The sequence below is a fragment of the Balearica regulorum genome, chromosome 1 (assembly GCF_011004875.1).
Source record: "Balearica regulorum gibbericeps isolate bBalReg1 chromosome 1, bBalReg1.pri, whole genome shotgun sequence".
NCBI lineage: Eukaryota > Metazoa > Chordata > Aves > Gruiformes > Gruidae > Balearica > Balearica regulorum.
Genome location: NC_046184.1, coordinates 195,770,074 through 195,790,181, shown reverse-complemented (window position 1 = coordinate 195,790,181; position 20,108 = coordinate 195,770,074). Strand labels below are relative to the sequence as shown.

The 20,108-nt window shown below is 44.3% G+C and overlaps 1 protein-coding gene across 3 annotated transcripts in view; it reads right to left on the bottom strand.

Annotated features, from left to right (window-relative positions):
- FLT1 (fms related receptor tyrosine kinase 1) overlaps nucleotides 1–19,748 on the bottom strand; it is a 116,077-nt gene extending 96,329 nt beyond the window's left edge. Inside the window, exons 1-3 of one of the 3 annotated variants that reach the window (XM_075742083.1) lie at nucleotides 19,734–19,748; nucleotides 2,943–3,039; nucleotides 2,424–2,644 (exon numbers count right to left, since the gene is read on the bottom strand). In XM_075742083.1, coding sequence (XP_075598198.1) covers nucleotides 2,424–2,637 — 214 coding nt within the window. In that variant the 5' untranslated portion in view covers nucleotides 2,638–2,644; nucleotides 2,943–3,039; nucleotides 19,734–19,748. Of the gene's footprint in view, nucleotides 1–2,423; nucleotides 2,645–2,942; nucleotides 3,040–19,131; nucleotides 19,443–19,733 lie in introns of those variants that run through there. The other 2 variants (XM_075742082.1, XM_075742084.1) reach the window with 2 other exon arrangements.
- Between the last annotated feature and the right edge of the window lie 360 nt (nucleotides 19,749–20,108).

Here is a 20,108-nt window from a genome sequence, read left to right as displayed (position 1 = left end):
AGACATGGGAAACAGGCACCTCTGTGATCCACATGGAGCTAATATGGGAAATGGACTGACACAACGTCCTGCCACAGGAAACAATACAAAACTAGGAGGGATCCGAATTTTACAAATGTTTATTTCCTAAGCACCCACAAATTCATTTAAAATAAAATTAAACTCAAGAAAGGTAGTCTTCACAGAGGATTTTGTTATCCCCATCTCAGCCCCACCTGAGCCAGATAACTGAATTTCATGCATGTTCACAGAAACAATGACTTATATTAAGAGATTCCTTTAGTATTTTCTTTCCAAATGCTAGCACTGCTCTGATCAGAAAAGGTGAATTTTGGTACTCAGTATCTTGTTTCTTTTCAACCTATTCAACAATTCTTCCTGAAATTGTAAATTTTTGGAGGACTAATGTACCTTTCCCCACCTTAGGGCAGAGTGACACTTTCAGCAGGCACTAAGTGAGCAGTTACCTTGCAGCCTCCCTCATTATCAGTAGGACACAATCAACACTTAAGTGTTAAGAAATTGGTTTTCAATCAAAAGGATTGCAAAATTCAGAAAAATAAGATGCCAAAGAGGTCTAAGCTTGATACAGGTTTGTCCCTTAAACATTTCACTGGTTTTTGGCAAGTAAGGTAGGAGGAGAAATGTAGTCTAATCCTATCTTCAACAGCAACAACAACATTTAATGACTAAACATCCTTGGAGAAAAAAAAAATAAATCAACAAACCCAAGACACTCGGGCAGTCTTCCTTAACTGATTATTGTGGGGGGACTGTACAAAAACTATTTTTTCAAAGATATGTTTCTCTTCTGTCACCATGGTGAATTATGCGGACAGCCTTGATATACATACATCTAACTGAGGATCTCTTTCAGATGCAAGCAAGCTATATACAATTTGGGAAGCAGTGAAGAGTTAGAAATACTGATTGTGTCTTCTATTTGCAAAAATTCAGTATCCAGAAAAATTAACACTTCAAACAGGAAAGAGACCAAGAGAACATAAAGAAATCTCTTATATAGTAAAGTGGGTTTAGCAGAGAGGTTTCTCAGTCAGAGTCACAACTATCCTTGCTCTTCTCATGTGGTGAATGCAGAGGATTATGGGTAAATCTCAGATAGAGATGACATCCAAGGTAGGTCCCATTTTGAGAAACTTGCAAAAGTCATCTAAGAAAATTGTAAGTTTTCCTAGGCAGCAGGAAATGTTGGTCATACAATGAATAACCTACTTTGGTTATGCCTCCATGGATGCATCTGTACTTGGATATCTAGTGAATTATATTAAAATATTTGGGTGAGAAAAACACTCTGCGGTATATTTCAGATGAAGGAAAGCAGGATGAACAGAATAAATTACTCAATAATTGTCAATAAAGCAACACACAATAATGGGGGGGAGCTATCTTATTTTCTGTCACTGTAGTAACACGTCCACTTCATTCTGCTTTTTCACAGCATCGGTCCCACTCTTAGTGTCACAAAATGAAAACAAAGGCTAATTCACTCTGATATGAACTCGTTAGAAGCAGCAGACACATAATTTGGAAAACTTCCAGTTGCACATTCTCTGTAATATGGGCTTTCAAAATCTGTGAATCCTGATATTTAACAGTAATCTATTGATTTTATTCTTTAAAAATCAAGAAAAACTAAAATATAAAATTAAATTAAATCCCTAAAGTGTGTATACTTTCTTCTTTTATTATTGTGTTTATTGATTTCAGCTGTTCTGAGAAGCGTTTGATTAATATCCTGGAAGAAAATAGGATCAGAAAGCAATTTCTGTTATAGACTAACTGACCTAATTCCAGCATTTCCCATACATTACACAATACTTGTTTGCTGAACACAATTCTGTCTTTAGTTTGATTCCATTTATTCTAGATGTGTACAATCTGTGTAACATGGACTACAGAGTACATTTTTGAATGTGACTTAACATGCAAATAGTATTTTTCTACAGCATGAGATAATTCAGTGATCTGGATAGACAGCTTCGGCATCTTTCAGGTGCCTAGAAATCTATAATCTTACACAAACACGTTAAAGTGGACATTGTACCAGATATATGGTTTTAATAAGTCATCATTCGATTCTGTAAAATATGATTTCTCTGATACCCATTTCACAGACTCACTTCTAGTCTACTTCCATGTGGAGTTCTATTTACTCCAGCAAACTGGTTGGATTGGGTCTTCTTCTTTCTTCATTTTTTCCTAACAGATAAAACACTAGCATTTGTATTTGCAAGCTCTGAGAAAGCAGATTTTATACATTAATTGTTAAATTATCATGACATTTTGCAAGGCTGAAAGTATCGTTCAAAATCCCGTATTTAAGCACAGCTGAACTGCCTTATTTATCCATTTTGCTGTATTAAGGTGCAAATACCAAGAAGTGTTAAAAAACATAATCTTACCATTAATAAATACATAGACTGTAGATTCCTTCTTCTTTTTTGCTGGACTTGTTGGGTATTTACAGCTATAGTTTCCAGTGTCACTTGCTTGAGTTCTGCTCAAGGTCAGACTGCTGCAGGACTGCTTCCCATTCCTTCCACAGGCATATTTAATTACTTTCAGCCTTTTGCTATCCTTACTTAGAGTTTCAGGCAAAGACCATGAATGAACCATTTCCCCCCTGCAAATACAGATAAGGAAGCAGAAACAATTATGTTGGGCCACAATTATATAGTTCCAGTTCCCAAGCTTTCTTTTTTATTATATCAGGCTATTTCTGGGGTTCTCTTTTATCTGGTTTTCCAAAAACAACAACAGAAACAACAAAGAACTATTAAACAATTGCCATTGAAGTTCACTCCCCACCTTTCCCCACAACATAAGGTTTCATTTTTTTTTCTAATTTCAGTAACAAAAAAAGAAAGTGTCAGGTGTATGAACTCCCAGCCAAATTATCAGAATTCAACTCAGCTAGTTACCTGCAGGTGAGATTTAAAGTCTGGCCTGCTTGAACAACGTGCTGTGTGCCATTTGTGCTCAGCTCAGGAACTTTTAATTTTGATCCTGAACTAGATCCTAGAAAAACAAAGAAAAAAAAAATTAACAATGACAAATCATCCTGTTCCCAGTTCATTCACGTTTATGATGCTATACTGGAAGGGAAAAGCCAAGAAAAGGGAATGTCCCCCTTAGCACACATATTCTTTTGCTCTGAGCATAATCCTGCTGTCCTGACTCAGGGCTCACATAATTTTCCACAAGAATTACTTATGAAAAAAAGTAGAAATGAAAGCTATGCAAGTTTCAGTCAATGACTTTGCTCTCAGATTGTTCACTGAGCATACCACAAAGAAAGTTCAGGACCTTGTGGCTACACATCTAACCAAGGAAGCATGCCCTCAAGCACCACTGGCTGCATTTCCTTAGGAAACACCACCATGGCAGCCCCTTCGATGGGAAGGGCAAAAGTCAGCCACTTCCATGGCAAGAGCCACATACTGACCTCTGAGATACCGAACTCTCACTCAAACAACTTGCTGCAAAGCTGGAGCTGCTCTGGAAGGAGTGAAAGGGGGTGAAGGATCTTTCCTTCCTGACTGAAGGTCACAGTGCTGTTACCGACTGTCCCTCACTGCAGGCTTCCTACCAGTGAAGTGGTGTCAAAAGGTAACTGGACAGCTCTACAATAAACTTTGAGAACAAGATCAAGGCAGTCTCCAGACCAGATCTGCTGCTTGAGAAAGCAGGTATGCCAACATGGTCCCCATCACGGCCAGACCATTCTGGTATGGGTGAAACCCTGGCTGTCAGCATAATGTGAGGTGGCTCAGGACACTTGAAAACATCCAGGCAGGCTTCTCACAGGCCATGTAAAGGCAATTTTTAGGAAGCCCATGAAAAAGCCCCATAGTCAGAAGACTAGAGGAACACCGAACCTTCCCCCTCACCAAACCAGCAAGTGCTGGAAAGGTGTAACATTTTATCTTTGCCCCATAATAGGCTGTGGCCACAAAAGCTTTCATGGCAAGCAGACAGAAATGCATGCCTTTGAGAAGAAACAGTCCTTGATCCATCCCATTGCCCTCACACTGACAGCAAAGTGTTCCAGAAGCTAGGAACACAACAAGATAATATTTTGAAACAGTTAAAGTTGAAAACCAGTTAAAGTCTAAATTTGGACCCAAGTGCAACTTGTGAAGATTTCAGTGTTGTGAGAGAGGAGCAGAGAGTACCCCAGATCCCTTTACGGCAAGAGAAAGTATTTCTTTGTCAACACACAAGAGAAGCAGCATCACGTAAACATGGATAACGCAGATTTTCCACTAGAACTCAGTCAAGTACAGTTTCAGTTTAGCTATTTTAAGCCCTTCCAAGAGGTCTCTGCCACAGCCAAATACAAACAGCTGTATGCACCAAGCATAGCATAAATATGTGAACCTTATTTGGCTGATCACCCACTGGAAAGGCCTCCCTCTTTTGTTGACTATAGAAGGAACTTTCGGACACCAAGTCTGGCTGAGATTGGTGACTAAATTTTGTCTGTATAAACTCTCCAAAGTCAATAGCTGCTCCAAATTCAACAGCTTTCACCCAACAGCCTCAGATTAGAGGCTGAATATCAAAACTTTGTTCTGAGATGTGGACTTGAACTCCTTCAGTCTGAGAAAGACCTAGAAGCCAAGTCTCCGCTTCTGGAGACAGATGCTAAATGTACAAGGATTTTGTGCTAAAGGTAAAGAGGCACTGCCCTCACCTGCTGGTTTTGGGTTTTTGGTTGGGTTTGGGTTTTTTTGAGGAGCCAGCTGTGCTCCATTTGTCAGTAAGTATTTCCTACTGATTCCCTATAACATCTGTGGAGACAAGAGGTCTAAATCATCTTCTGGGACTACCTAGCACAATCCATGAAAAGTAGCAAATAGCTTATTAGGTCTGCAAAACTGTTTGCTAGAGGTCTTCAGAGACCTGTTTCTCTTCCTTAGCAATATAGGAAATGTACACTGTAGGGGTTAACTAACTTTTGACTAACCTTTGGCATCTAAGTTAGTTACATTGATCTGCATTTTTCTTTTTAGCCCTGTATATCTTATTTAAACTGTGGCTCCAGTGGTTTTCCTGTATATGCTATCATCCATCCCTACTGAAAACAAGATTTAAAGGGTACACTTAAACATAGACTTAAACTAAATTATAGCTCACTTGAACAGGCTTCAAGCAAGGGCATAAGAAGTTTTCAGAATAAAGAGGTCCTCTGAACTGCACCACAAATATTACCAGAAATTTGAATGGTGATACTGTACAAATACACAGATTTCCTCTGCTATTTGTCTAGACACTCATACTTCTAACTAGAAATGAATATATTCTGCCAGCTGTTAAGAGGGGAGAAAAAAGATGCAGTAAAACTTTGAAGAAGCAATTGGTTATGTGATACATTGCAAACATACATTTTTCTCACCTACCGTTTATGGATCTCAACTCTGAAATACTGTGTTTCCCAAAGACCACACTGTGCTTTTATGGGATAGTCTCCTGAAGATGCTTATAGTCTATGAGTCTACTCATTTGATGTTCTGAAATAATGTTCCTGAAGCTAAACACTGAGAAATTGAGATAAGACATTACAAGAGCTTAGACAGCTTCTTGAAGAGCAACCCAGGCACTTTGGTTGAGAGGGTTTGTCAATGTCCTCCCGCTAAACAATCTGACAGTTTCATGAAACTACCATGTTCCTGCATTTCATTTGTATTCCTCTTGTCATCCCACAATTGGAGGCTCATATGCTCTCCAAAGAAGGCAGTGTTTATGTCCAGCTTTACGAATTTAGTTCCTTACTTCAGGGAACAAATTGGCCTCAAGCTTCCCTGAACTGCGCCTTATTTCAGGCTCTACAAAAGCTGGAAGCGTGCAATGGTGTTTACAAACAGTTCAATATGTATAAAAAACCCATCAGTAATGGTCTGCTAGAGGAACCCATCAGGATCAAAGCCTGGCTTCTGAAGTTGCAACACTCAGCCCGGTTGCTGGAGAGCAATGTGTAGGCTGCTGCCAGTGTAAAACTGATGGAAAGGTGGAAAATCTGGTGGAAAGGTGGTGAGTGACAGGCACTGAGAGCAAGGCGAAAGATCAAGTCTGCAGTGCCTGCTCATGACTGCGCTGCTGAGTGCTCAGCTTTGCTCAGCACCGGCACCAGCACCCTGCCCAGGAGCAAAGCCGGCCATGCAGCACCGTGCCCACACCTGCCCCGTGCTGAGACGAGGAGACCAGCCCTGGGAATGGGGGCTGCTCTTGTTTTCAAAGTCTGCCAAAGGTGAAGGGCAAGAAAATATAAATTTTGCAAACGTTTCTCTTGACAACTCTATGGTGATATAAGCAAAGATGTCCACATGAAAATCTCAAGATTTATCTTAAATTAAGCATACAAAACAAGATTGCCTGGAAGCCTTTATGTCAGATCATCTGCCTCAGAGTTATTAAAATCAAATGAAAACAAAACCAAAACAAACCAGATTTTTTTTTTCACCCCATCCTGCAGGCAAAAAAGAAACATGGATATACTGGATACATATTCAAGCATTTGCCCTTTTACACATATTATGTATATCTCAAAGACACCGCAGTATTTGTAAATATTGTGGATGGGATCTTAAGCAGCGCTGAGTGTTTGTCTAACTTTGTTCCCATTGATATAAGCCAGTTTCATCATTGATTTCAAGTACATTTTAGCCACTTAACTCCAGCAGTTAATCATATTAATATTTAAGACCTAACATCAGTGCATTTGGCCTGATATATCAGATTTGTTATATATTCATTTAGTTAGTTTTTCACTGACAAAAAGCTGAAGTAAAAGATCTTATTTCAAGCCAATATAGTTGCTTTTACAAATATGTGAAACAATGCTTTTACCAGCAAGATGCTAAGTCTCGAAGAAAAATAGCTTTATTTGACATCCTATCTATTCATGGGTCATTAGCTTCCTTACGTTTTTAAATGCTTCAAAACTGATGCAGAGTACAAACGCAATAGAGTTTGACATGTTTACCAGAAAAGAAAAAGGAAGGAGAATAGCAGGGAAATTCCTACTGTCAATATTTAGAAGTGGATTATGCCTTCTGTGTACCTTCTCTGAGCATTTTACTTGACACTGTCTTTTCTGAAGGGTCATGGCTCAACAGGACGCGTTCACTTATCATTGTGCCTGTCACTAAGCGACCATCAGCAGCCTACCCTCACACTGACCTACATTGAGGGGTGCAACTTCTTTTCATGTGACAACAAGAGAACTAATTAATCCTGATAACTGAGGAATCTCCTCCCATAGGGGAGGGGGTGATTTTTTTCGGCATACTCTATTTGTTTCGGAAGGCTTATTAGATATATGCGAAAGTCAGTCAATAGGGCTGCTTAATGAATAAGCAAACATTAATTTAGATTGCAAAAGTTTTTAAAAACATTAATGAGGAAACAATCTACATTGCAAAAGTTAGCAATTCACTCTAAAATAAGGGAAGGACTTTTTTTTTTTTTTTTATACAGGGTATAATCTGTAATTTGCAAAGGAACAAAAGATTAAACTTTCTTCAATTATTTTCTGCCTTGCAAAAAAGGCGATGCTCTTCCTGAATGAAGTAAACAAAATTTTTAATTACCTGTTAACCAAAACCACTGATTACAAGTAATTAAAAAAGATAAAATGAATGACTATGCATATATATTTTCCAATATGATGTGTGAATTCAATTCTACAGACATCTGAGTAACCATGCCCACATGATCAGCCTTCCACTTATTTTAGGCTAACCCTCAATTTCTCTTAAAAGGATAGGTCGGTTGAACTCAAATTGAGACTATATGTTCTGGATTATTATTTCCATTCTGATTTTTCCAGCTTCTACTTTTAAATTTCCTTTTATAAACTTTGAATTTCTCCTACCTTTGACTAAAGAAAGTAAACTCAAAAGCTAGCTCTATAGTTTAGTTTAAAAAAAAAATAAATTAGAAGTTATGAGAAATTTCCTTGAAGTTAATAGGTTTGGTAGCCTTTACTTTTAACATCTTTTTCATAATTTGAGGCTGAGTGACTGTCTTCCAACCACTCCAGTTATCCTGAACATGTTGACTAATCTTTTTTCACCTGCACAATGAGAGGTTAAGGAGAACGATCAGTTTATCTTTGCAACTTCAGTGTATACAAAGAATCTGACCTTCTGGGTTTAAAGTGCCATCTGTGGGCAATAAAGTTATCCATCATGAAGTAATTGTTTCAGTCATTGTTGGATTTCCACGTGTTTTAAGGCTTGTTAAACATAACTGACCCTTTGTGGTTTTTACCATCAAATATCATTTCCTCCTGATTCAAACACATTCAGCAAAAATGTATTTTGTAGAGGACACTCCTGAACTGGAAAGAGAGTGCACATGATTTCTTAATAGGGTTTTCACCCTTCTGTGCTCCTTAAAACACGGGTCGTGTGGCCCAAGACTTTACTCTTGCTTATGGGCACTTCCTTATGAGTCATCCCATTGAAGGGAATAGGAAAACCCACATGTGTGTAACTAATAAGCAATTGCCGAATCCAGCCAAAACGCTTAGGAGGATTGTTGTACCCAGTGGGTTGACTTTCAGTGCGTCTCCAGTGAAAATGAGCTGACTCTGATCTGCAGCAGCACCTTAACCAGAACATGGCCACCAGCTAACCTCATATGGGGCATACAGCTTTACTCCATTTGGTAAAGAAATCTGTGTTATTGCTATTTTTCTTTATTTCAGACCTCTTATTGGCAACTGTTGTGCTACCAAATCTTCCAAAGTTACCTCAGGCCATTTTGTGAGTAAATATAACTTTTTTTGGTCAAACAGTTGTACCTATCTATAATAATTCCAATTACATCATCACATCACATCACATCACTCTAAAAAAGAGAGAGAAAGAGGAGCTTGTGGTCAACTCTGATGAGACATTTAAAGTTTTGATTTACATCTGACCATAAGGAGAAATATTGACCAAAAGGTCCTCCTAGTTCAATCAACACTGAGATTCCCATCAGCATCAATACTTGCATTTATAAGTCAAGAAAACTTCTAGGCAGAATTGTCTCAAAATTTGAGTGGCTATTGGAAAAAAAAACTTAGGTTTTTTCCTTCCTGAAGGGCAAAAGTCTGGCCTGATCCTGCCAGAGGGCTAGTGGGAGAAGGGATCACTGGATAATCAAGCTTTCTACTTCTGTGACTGCTGGTGGCTGGGAAGAACTGCTACTGCAAGAAGGTACTGTTCCCCCTCCACAGCAGCAATAGCCCCTATTTCATCTCTGTTGCCTGGGTTTCTAGTGCTCAGGCACAGGCAAAGCAAGCAGCGCAGTCTGGTTCCTGCACCCAGAGGTAAAAGCACCATCTCCATTGCCTGTACTTAGAAACAGCCTCCAGGAAAAACCTACAGTGCCAAACCATGAGCCCACCTGAGGTTCAAAGCAGTATCTCCAGGTCTTCCAGATGCCATCTAGGTTCCCATCCTAAAGGAAACCTCACAGTCCTTCATACACCTAATTTCATACTACTTCTCTGAAGCAAATCCAAACATCCCACCTAAAATATGCAGAAGAGAAACTAAGACAGTTTATCTGTGAGGTACCAACGAGGTATGCCAATGTCCCAAGCTGACATCGACAATTGTCCACACTAGCAAGCTCATAATCCGAAGCAGGAAAAACTGCTATTTCTGTCGAAGCAGCACTATGCAGGTCAACTAAGGGCCACGGGGACTTGCAAGGGTTAACAGACATAGGTTCTTGGACTCTAAGGTAGCTTTGTCCCTGTTTCCTGTTTGCCCTTGTGCAGAGGGGCACTGTGTGTGCTGGTCCATAGCCTGGTACACAGCTGGCAAACAGGAACACGCTCAGGGCAGGAGAAACCGTTCAAGCTGTCTCACTCCTCAACAGAACTATAACTCACACGTGGTTCTGTTGTGACTGAAATGTGTTCTTGTTGGCTTTCAAGATCAAGAAAATTGTTGGAAGCTATTTACTTACAAAGTACACATTGATGCATAAAAATAACCAATTCATTGATTTGTCCCTTCCAGGTTCAGAGGGGCATTCTGATTACCCAGTCTGATGTTCTGCAACACGTGCCCAGTGATTTCTGGATCAAATGCTTAAATCTGATTAATCTCAACTATAATTTGAGAATTTAAAGTACCATTAGGACATAACAGTCAGCCAAGAAAATGAATAAGTTAATAGATGAGAAAGCTGGGTTGCTGTATGATACAGCATCGTAATAGAGCCTGAACAGCATAAGGTTTATCACAGTAGATTAGAAGAGTTGTGGGCAGACTAAAATGCCTTGACCCTGACTACATGCCCTGGAAACAAAAATCAGTCAGCAGGGCAAATGGATACGCTACCGCCCAAGAAAGGTCTTCACAGACACACAAAGATGTGTATGTCTATTATTTGAGCAAGTGTGTCTTCCCCTCTCAGTTCTGGATCTCAAAGCAAGTGATAAAAGTTTATTTACTATATGTATGTGTTTGCTATCTGTAGATGTGTATACACACTGATACAAGATTAGATGTTATAGAGGCAAAGCATAACACCCGGTAGCTAAAAATAGAGCAAGTACAATTCTGATAGCACTTTATTAACACTTCTGAGCAGTACACACTACCATGCCAATATAGTCAATAGCTGTAAATATAAACAAATATGTATTTCTCCAATAATTGCCAATATTTCACCAGTATTTGTCCTAGCTAAGTCAGGCAGTGCTTACAGAAGCCTGTGGTAAAGCTGTTCTATTAAAGAGCAGCTGGGGGGGTTCCACTTAAAAATTTATATGTAGAAATTTAACAAGCTGAAATGACAGTTGGTTATTTGAAATAAATGTGGCTCCAGTAACTACCAATTGAAATTATGACCATTTCCATCATACCTGGGCAGCCAAGGCCACACAGTTCAGTGTGCTGTGCCCATGCAACACCTGCTTGAAGGCACTTGCTCCACCAGCTTGTCAAAACATTGTGTCCTGTCTGCCCTAAAGTCACCAAGTGACTTTTGTGCATGAGCATGGGAACTTTACATAATGCCAATTAAAAATAAATTTCAAAATTTAACATTCAGAGAACCTGAGAAAAAAAAAATCTTAAGTTTTCTCTTTTATCCATCCAATTTTAATAACTCTAGAAACTTAACATCTGAAATGAGCACCTTTGCCACTATCTAGCCTAGCAAAGGTGCTCATTTCATTAGCTATATAGGGAGAAAATTACAGAGAAGTAAACCCAGCCATAATCGCAAATTTTTTATTTCCCATTGAGCATATGGAATTGAAAATGTGAATCCAAATGCACAGCCTAACGCCTCCATTATGAACCCTCATGGGATCATCACTTTGGTAAACCAGACCAAGGGGGCCAAACGCACATATATATCGTGTGTGTTGAGAAAAGCAAGAGAAATATCACAGAGTGAATACTCAGCTTAAAAAAACAGGTCTGCTGAGGCTGTTCCCAGCAAGGATTGCTCGTACAGAGCTAGGCTGTAGCGATACTATCACAGCCACGTTCAGCGCAGGTCAGTGTGGCTCACACACCCCTCCACCCCAACGTGCCGGTCCCTGCTCAGGCCATTGTGGATGAAGAGCGGTTGTGACTCCACCCTGCCCATCCAAAAGTGGTACTGTGTGATCGGCCACTGGCATTCACCCAGGAGTATGGTTTCACGCCTCCACACCCGATTATGCCTGCGCCACATCGGAGTGTAGGAAGCCCTAGCCGTATTACGTCTGTGAGCCATCAGATCTACTCTATCCCTTACTGACATGTGTCAGCAACCACTGTGCCTCTGCTCTAATTCCACCGGGACAGATCCCAGCACATAATCATCAGTCTGATAATTTTTGAGAAAAGTTAATTCCATTAACTAATGTAGTAGAAAAATATTGATATAAAGACAAAGAAAGTACACTAAAACCAGACACAAAAATAATTTTAAATTCCTATATAGACTAAGGGGGTAAATTTTCTTGACCAAATTCAGTTTACCAACTTGATACTTAAGAGTTGTTACAGATTCTTTGACAGGAAAAAATTAGGCAATATAGTAGGACCGAATTGGAAGACTATTTCGTATAGATGTCTAAGCAGACAAACTGCCTACCTGCCAGTAACTTGCCAGCTCAGCAAGAAACACAGGCCTATCAAATCCATTTGAGTCTGTGCTACTCATTAAGCTGTGCACACAGAAATAAATTAGGAACTAAATAAAAGAAAACATAAAGCAAAGTTGCAGGATTTCCACTTTGCTGAAGGCTGGCGGTTATTATTTCCGATGCTCCATCATTACGGCTGAACTGTCTTGTAACGCTCCAAGAAAAAAAAAAAGTCGGGAACTGACTTTCCATCCACCCTACTTTAACCTATAAAACAGAGCTATGAGCAAAAGCCCTGAGTTCAAAACAAGGGAAAATAACTAATGCGACACAACAATTTAAATTAGAGAAGTGAGAAGAACCAGATTGGTCTGCACAGAGGATTCCCTCGTAATGGCTCCAGAGACTAAACCCATTCTGCAGCTCAATGACATCTAAACCACAAAGTCTACGGTAGGTGCACAAGCAGAAAGCTCCTGGCAAGCTTGCCTATGACTCAGTTTACATTGGGAAATCATAATCATTAATACTTGTAAAATAGATTACAACAAATGTTAATTATAGCACTGCATGAAACAAAGAAAGGTAGGTTTTCACCCCAAATGCTACCAGCACAACAGAAGAAGAAAATTCTCTGTATTATACAGTATAATGCAATTTAATCCCACTATTTTATATCCATTTGCCATAAACATAGACAACACTTAAATTTTGGCAGACACTAATTTTAGTTTCCTTGACCCTCAATCCCACAGTTTCTTAGTAAATCATACTGGATTTTAGATCAGACTAAAAAAAAAAAAAAGATCCTCTGTGAAGAATTTTATAAGACAACTACTTCTTGCAAGGTTCCTTGAACGTTCCCTGAAGATCAGATGTTGGACACTGCCAGAGACATGACATAGAGCTAAACAGAGCCCTTGGTCTGATCCAGGATGGCAACTCTCACACTTCTGTTAACATTAGGCCATGGTGATCCTGATGAGAGGTTTTTTCACAGAAGAATGACAATGGGAACAAAAGGGGAGAATTCCTTTTTTGCTCGGTAGCAGGGAAGAATCCCACAGGAAGGATGCTTAAGCGAACTATGTGAAATTGTGAAATTCCTCTCATGAAACGCCCTCACACTCATCCCTCGCCACTCCCCACGCACTAAGCAGGGGGTCCTGTTCCCAGAGCACAGGCTTCCCGAGGGAACTTCCGAGGAGCAGAGACATCTGCTCAAGGGTCCGCGGCTCTGCGAGGGCCACCGTGCCCTGCCCGCTCCACCCCCGCTTCCGGGCATGGCACGGAAATAATTTCACCACATCATTGCCACAGAATCTTCAACCCATAGAAGTCCCAGGGACAGCTTCCCTCTAACCACTTCCCCATCCTTCAGCTACTCTAACGGCAAAGAGCACCTTGTTTCAAGGTCAGGGGTCCAAAAGAGGGAATATGATTTAACAGAGATTGCATTTACGAGTGCTTAGTGCCACGTATCAGAGAACTGTAAGAGTAACTCCACCATCTAGAAAAGTATTGCAATCATGCAAAGAGAAATCAGCATCAATGTCATCACGCTGGATTGTGCTCTGTCTAAACATGTTACAGGGATGACTTGACATTGTGGATATGGACAAATTGATTTTGGTAATGAAAATCAACTGGGACTTGATGGAAAAACAAAGATAGTAAAATCGGGTCACCGTGAACGTGAATCTTTTGCTTCTCTATTAGTATAAGCCAAACAAAATTCTGGGAAAGATGATGAATAAATGTTAACTGTTTCACAAGCATCTATAACAGTCTTGAATAATACAGATGCGTCACTAGCAAAATCATCCTCCTCTTCATCATTAGGCTGGCACATTTCCACCCACGGTGCCACAAAAAACTCCAACCAAATGCCAAATATGACATAATACAGAAGAAACAGTCATCCACACTCCCAGTCTAAGTTTCTGCATGTATCTCAATAGCTCAAGACTTAAGTTTCAGACAAAAGTACCTCTGAAATGTATAGTTTCAAATCTCTTTCCCCACACCCTTGTATTTCTCCATCTGTTATTGCTTTGCTTAGTTCCAGCACGAATTCATTCTGCCAGTCACACAAGGCATGATATTGTGCCATGCTTGGCTTTGGAGAGAGAACTAATGCCTGTATTTTCACTTTTCAAACTGCTGTTTGCAGCATATCTAACTTTTAACTGTCAGGATTTGTGCAGTGCTGACCTCAAGCCATGGGGGAATGAAACAGGAACTTCTGCACCTTGATAGAAGAAAATTGTGTGGGTGCCTTCCTGACAGTCACTGGACCAATTTTAGGATGAATGGTCCCCACGTAGTGGATTAAGAAGTCATGCCATTCCCAACTGGGAATGGTTGTGAAAGGTAGGTTCTCAGTTGCAGGAGTATGTGTAGTAAGGATGCATCACAAGGGCAGAGAGAAATGCTGTCCCTGGGTGGAATTCATGCTCAAATATGCGCAGAAACATTTCCCCACAATCTTACAAATGTTGATAGAGGACAAAAAGAGACTGCTGGGGGTGGGGGAAGTGAGATCTAAAGATAAAGCATGTCTGTGAATGGAGCAGTTTGCAGTTTGCTTTCACACCAATAGGAGAGAGTTGGCTCCAAGAGCAGAGGTGGCTGTGGTAGCTGGGCATCCTACGCTTCATGGCAAAGCTACTCTTGTAGCCATCTCGCTTTCCTCTCCCTGTGGGGCTGCAGCAGGAAGTCCTAGCCCCTAACTTCAGGAGATTCAAAGGGACAGTTTGCTGATAAAGCCCCACCACAGCCGCACTGGACACAGACTTCTGAAATGCCGAACCTTAACCCTCATCTGCTGAGCTTCTTCCTTTCCCAATCTCAGTCAGACATGAAAACTAGCAAGTTGATAAACATTGTGCTTGAAGTTTCCAAACCACATTAAAGTGTAGGGACTCAGCAACTGTCCTGAAAATCTGGACAATTTCCTTTTGTCCTATACACCCACACAGTGTGAAGGGCTACTGGTTTCAGTCTTTGAAGCATCTGACAAAAAATAGGCTTAGCTTGTTTGTTATTGTTCGCATTAAAAAAACCCACACCACCACCAAAGAAATCCTCAAATCTCCACAAAGGCAAGTTTTTAGAGTTTTAAATGTATTGGGTGCTTCTGGATATGAAGATCTTTACAAGTGCACAGGCCAAGTCCTGATTTCCACCATCATGAATGGTGGAAATTTTTCCACCGTAAATCTAGAAGATGCTAGCCTAGCCCAAAGGAATTGCTCCAGATTTACACCAGCTGTAAGAGAATGAAATCTAGCTTTGTGTGGAACAAACCACCTGTCTAGTAGAACATCAGTAAGTGATGTGATCTTCTTTAGCAATGACACAAAGTTTGATACTTAAACCCCATGTATACATTTTTTTAAAAAAACATATTATACAACAGGGTCTAACTCTTCTGCCTTATGTGAATGTAGTCTGGAATTTTTAAGGGAGCCCAGTTTCCATGAAGATCCAGAAGAAGCGGGAAACGCAGGTCCATCAAGCTCTCCAGCCCCAATCCCAAATTAGACTGCTGTAGCTGTGTGCCTGTGCAGCTGTTACAGTTGAGTACTCAAATCAGACCGAAACCTTAACACATGAGCTTCCATGTGAATAGCACTTTCAGAGAAGTCAAGTTGGTTATTGTAAGAAATTAACCTCAGCGCTGATTAGATTTGACCTGGAATTTCTTCCTTCATTTTTTCCAGCTGACCATGAAATTGAAAAGTCCGTCGTTCGCTGGGGATTTTGATGATCTAGTTCCACCTGGAATAACTGAGATTCATATAGCACTGTCCACAGACAACATTGTAATAGAGTCTATTTATCTTCTAGCTGCTACTTGTGAAGTATTGCTTCTGTGTGGAAAGCTGGAAATAGAGCCAAATTATCAGTTTATGTTTCTGGGAATGTGGCCACATAATCCTCAATCCAGGCTGCAGAATCTGATCTTTTTGGGGTTTAAACCCAGTTCTTCACATTCCCAAACACTATCGATTAAGATTATTGTCATAACAAAGTCTAGGATTGGGAGATTGAACCTAATATGGCAACAACATTTTCATGTTGACCATTATGTGTACAGTCTTTAGCATAAATATATGCAATATAATTTGTGGAATAAATATATACAAGCTATAAAGGAAACATATGCAAGTACCATGTAAAGCACAGACAAAAGAATTGTTCTTTCCCACGATAGTCAAAATATGCGTGTGCATAGAAATACAAAAGGGCTGAAGTGCCAAATACTCGCATGTCAAAGAAACATAATTTCCTTAATCTCGTTTTTCAAATGGAGATTCTCATGGATTCTAGTTTACAAGTTGCTTTGGGGAAATTTAAATTATTAAATAGATCTATAAAAGCTAAAAGAGTTCCTTCTGTCGCTTCCTTATGAAGCTCTCCAGTAACTCCTGAGCCACTATTTCTGTCAATCTCCTCCAGTACCTGTCAACAAGCAGAAGCTCAGCAGACACCTGCAGAGACTGAATTACAAGCGTGGACCATACAGTGGTGATGAATCAAGTTTCATCAAGAATGCTTGAAACGGGAAGTGCTGGAAAGCCTGAGTAAGAATTTTAGGTAAATAGGCAGTGAAGGAGGGTGAAATGGGAAAAAACCATAGAGAGAAGCATGGTACAAAACATCCCAGCACTTCACAAATAACTTTGAAATGTTCTGTGCAAAGGCAAGTATGGAGAGTTTTACCACTGACCCAGAAGAAGCATGATCAACACATCTGGGATGTCCAAACAAAGCTGCGCAAGGATGATTTTCTTTAATTAAAAAAAAAAAAAAGAACAAAATCCAAGAGTTTGAAAAAGGCTAAATTCTGATTTGGAACACAATCTCTTGTATATTTGGGGGCTGCAGCGGGGGTGGGGGGTGGGGGGGGTGGGTTATGACTTTCTAGCAAACGTGTGGTAAAGGCACTCAGCCAAACTACAGAAAAGCATCTTTCCAGCACCTGCTGCACCTGAGCTGACCCCAGGATGCACGTCCCCACAGCCCAGCACCCAGAGCACCAGGTTTTTCCCTAAAGAAGCCAATTTTTTTCCCTTGAAATTGGTCTAGAGTGCACATGTCACTGACAGTCCCTGGAACAGGAAGGTGAACTAGGGTCTCTTACAGCCCCTGGCTCTCAGAGTCCACCTTCTCCCTGGGCAGTGGGTTTGCCACCATTTGCACAATGGAAAACCTTTCCGACAGGAAAGAGGAAGCCAGTCCCCCAGCATCGCTGGTCACTGCAGGAGCCCATGTGGGAGCGGGACACAGAAGTTCAAGCTCAAGCTGTGAAGGAAGCCTGGCAAGGATTTGAACCCACATTTCCTGTATCCAGGGTGGGTGTCCAGTGCTTGTGCCTATTTCATCCTGGGCATGAGAACCTCCTTGGCAGAGACAAATAATTTGGGGAAATTAGCACTTTCCTGGGGAAAAGAAAGAAAGAAAGAAAAAAAAAGAATACCTACATATCTATATCAAAGTTGATGAATCAGCACTTCCCGAGCAGGAAAACGTCTCGTCGGAGCGGCCCCGCCAGGTCTCCTCCCGGGCAGCCTCGGGACGCGGCTGCCGCCGGCCGGCAGCACGGGCAGCGCCCGGGGAGCACCGTGCCGGGGCCGCTCCCGTGGGCACGCCGGGCACCACGCCGCACCGGGGCCGCTCCCGTGGGCACGCCGGGCACCACGCCGCACCGGGGCCGCTCCCGTGGGCACGCCGGGCACCACGCCGCACCGGGGCCGCTCCCGTGGGCACGCCGGGCACCACGCCGCACCGGGGCCGCTCCCGCGGGCTCAGCGGTGCGGAGCAGACCGAGCCCTTGGCCACTTGCGCGGGGGAGAGTGGCGGGTCGGGCGGTCATACCGCTAGCTGCAGAAACACCGCGCTGCTCGGCGACTGTCCCCGGAACCCACCCCGGGCAGAGCTCGGTTTTTTCTTTCTCCACCCGGGATTTGCTCCCCCTCCCCGCCGCCCTCCAGGCCCAGCGATGCTGCGCGGAAGCTGCCCACGGCTGCGCCCCTGGACACACCTGGGAGCTCCGTGCGGGACATGGGGAGCCCGAGCACGGAAGGGCTGCGGGGTCGCCGATCCGCCCCGTGGGGCAGCCCCACAGGTCAGCGGGCCTGCGGTGCGATGAGCGCCCGTGGGACCGGCCCTTGCCTGGCCCCCAAGCACCCCTTCTCTCAGGTGACCAGCAACGCAACGCAGGGACGCACTCCCCACCACGGCGCTCCGATCCAGCAGAGACGGGTCCTCTCCCAAAGTAAAATAAAACTCGATTAAGAAAAGCAAATATTTGCACTGATCCATCCCGACACAGGCAGCATTGCGGGATGCAGGCGCCGGAGAGCAGCTCCATCCCACTCTCCTGAGAGACCCACGCCGGGTACCCGCGCGGCCATCCCCCGCAGGCAGCCCCGACCGATGCTCCGCCGTCCTGCCCGGGAGGGAGGCAGCAGGACATGGATTTTTGCGAAGGAAACGGGCACCTTTTCAGCTTCACGGGCAGAACCGGGAGAGGCTGACATTTGGAAACAAAGCGGGGAGGAAAGAACCCTGCCCTGCAGCCAAGACGTGCTTTCTTTCCATGATGCACCGGTTCGGACATCTCCCGGAACGGCTGTCCCCCGTGCCCGGGAAAGACTCGCCTTCCCGCCGGCACCGCCGCCTTGCCCGGAGGACGGGAGGAACCGCGGCTCCGCACCGCCAGCACCCCCGGAACGCTGCTCCCGGGGCGCTCCTGGGACACGCTGCCGGGGATCCGGGAGCTAACGACCGCTCGGGATGCAGCGTTTCGCGACTCTCTGAAAAGCGGGGATCGCTTCCCCCGGCCCTGCCCAGGGGAGAGGGGCGGAGGGGAGGCAGGTGGCACCAGCCAACAAGCGGGGTGCGGCGGGGCCCGGCAGGGGCACGGGATGCACCGCCGAGGAGGCACTTCGCTGGGGGTACGTCGCGGAGAGCCCGGTTGGATGGGGCAGGGGGGCCCGGCGGACCCTTACCTGCGAGCAGCAGGGCAGCTCCCAGCAGCACGGTCCCTGAGAGCAGCTGGCGGGGCATGGTCCTGCCCGCGGGAACGCAGGGCTCTTCCCCTGCCGACGGCAGCGAGGCAGAGGCAGAGGCGCCGGCTGGGCTCCGACGGGCTCTCCTCGGTCCCGGGCTCCTCCCGCGGTGGCGGAGATAACGGCGCGGCGCAGCGCGGGATCCGCATCCAGCAGCCCCCGAGCCCTCCCCGCCCGCCCCGGCCCGCGGAAAGGGAGTGTCCGCAGCGAGCCGCCCTGCCAGCTTCACCTCCCGCGGACATCAATTACCAGCCAGCCCCAGCCCCGCTGATTTATAACTTCTCCACCCCCCACCACTCACCCCTCCGCCCCCCCCCCCCGGGCCACATCCTCCGCCGGGAGCACGCCCTCCCCGGGACGCGTCCCCCGCCCGCCGGCGGGCACGGGGTTGCTCTCCCGCGGGTCTCCCGGCCCCCGCGGAGCCCGGCCGTGCCCTCCCGCCGGAGCCCGGCACCGGGGACTTTCCAGCCGCCGCGTTGCCGGGGCGGAGAGCGGAGCTCGCCTCCCGGGCGCCGCTGGTCTTCTCCGGGGAAGGAGCGCACCGGACTTGCGAGTCCTGGACCAAACGCTGAGCGCTGGGGATCCCCGTCCCGCAGAGCCCCTCTCCTGCTCCGCAAGAAGACCCCGGCAGCGCCGCGTCCCGTCACCGGCTCCTGCGCCGGAGGCCAGGTCAGGCCGGTGCCGCACAGCCTTTCCCGGCTGCCGGCACGATGCTCGGAGCGCCCCAAAGCGCTGCCCGTGCCCCCGGGGCCCGGGGCTCCTCTCCCCGCCTTCCCTGGGGAGGGTGAGTGGCGGGGCAGCCCGCCCTGTGCGGGGCCTGACCCGGGATCAGCACGGATCCCCTGCCAGCAGCGCTGAGCGCTCAGAGCAGGGAAGCCAGGAAGGGGCAGCACTGGCTAAGGATGCTCCAGAAGTCT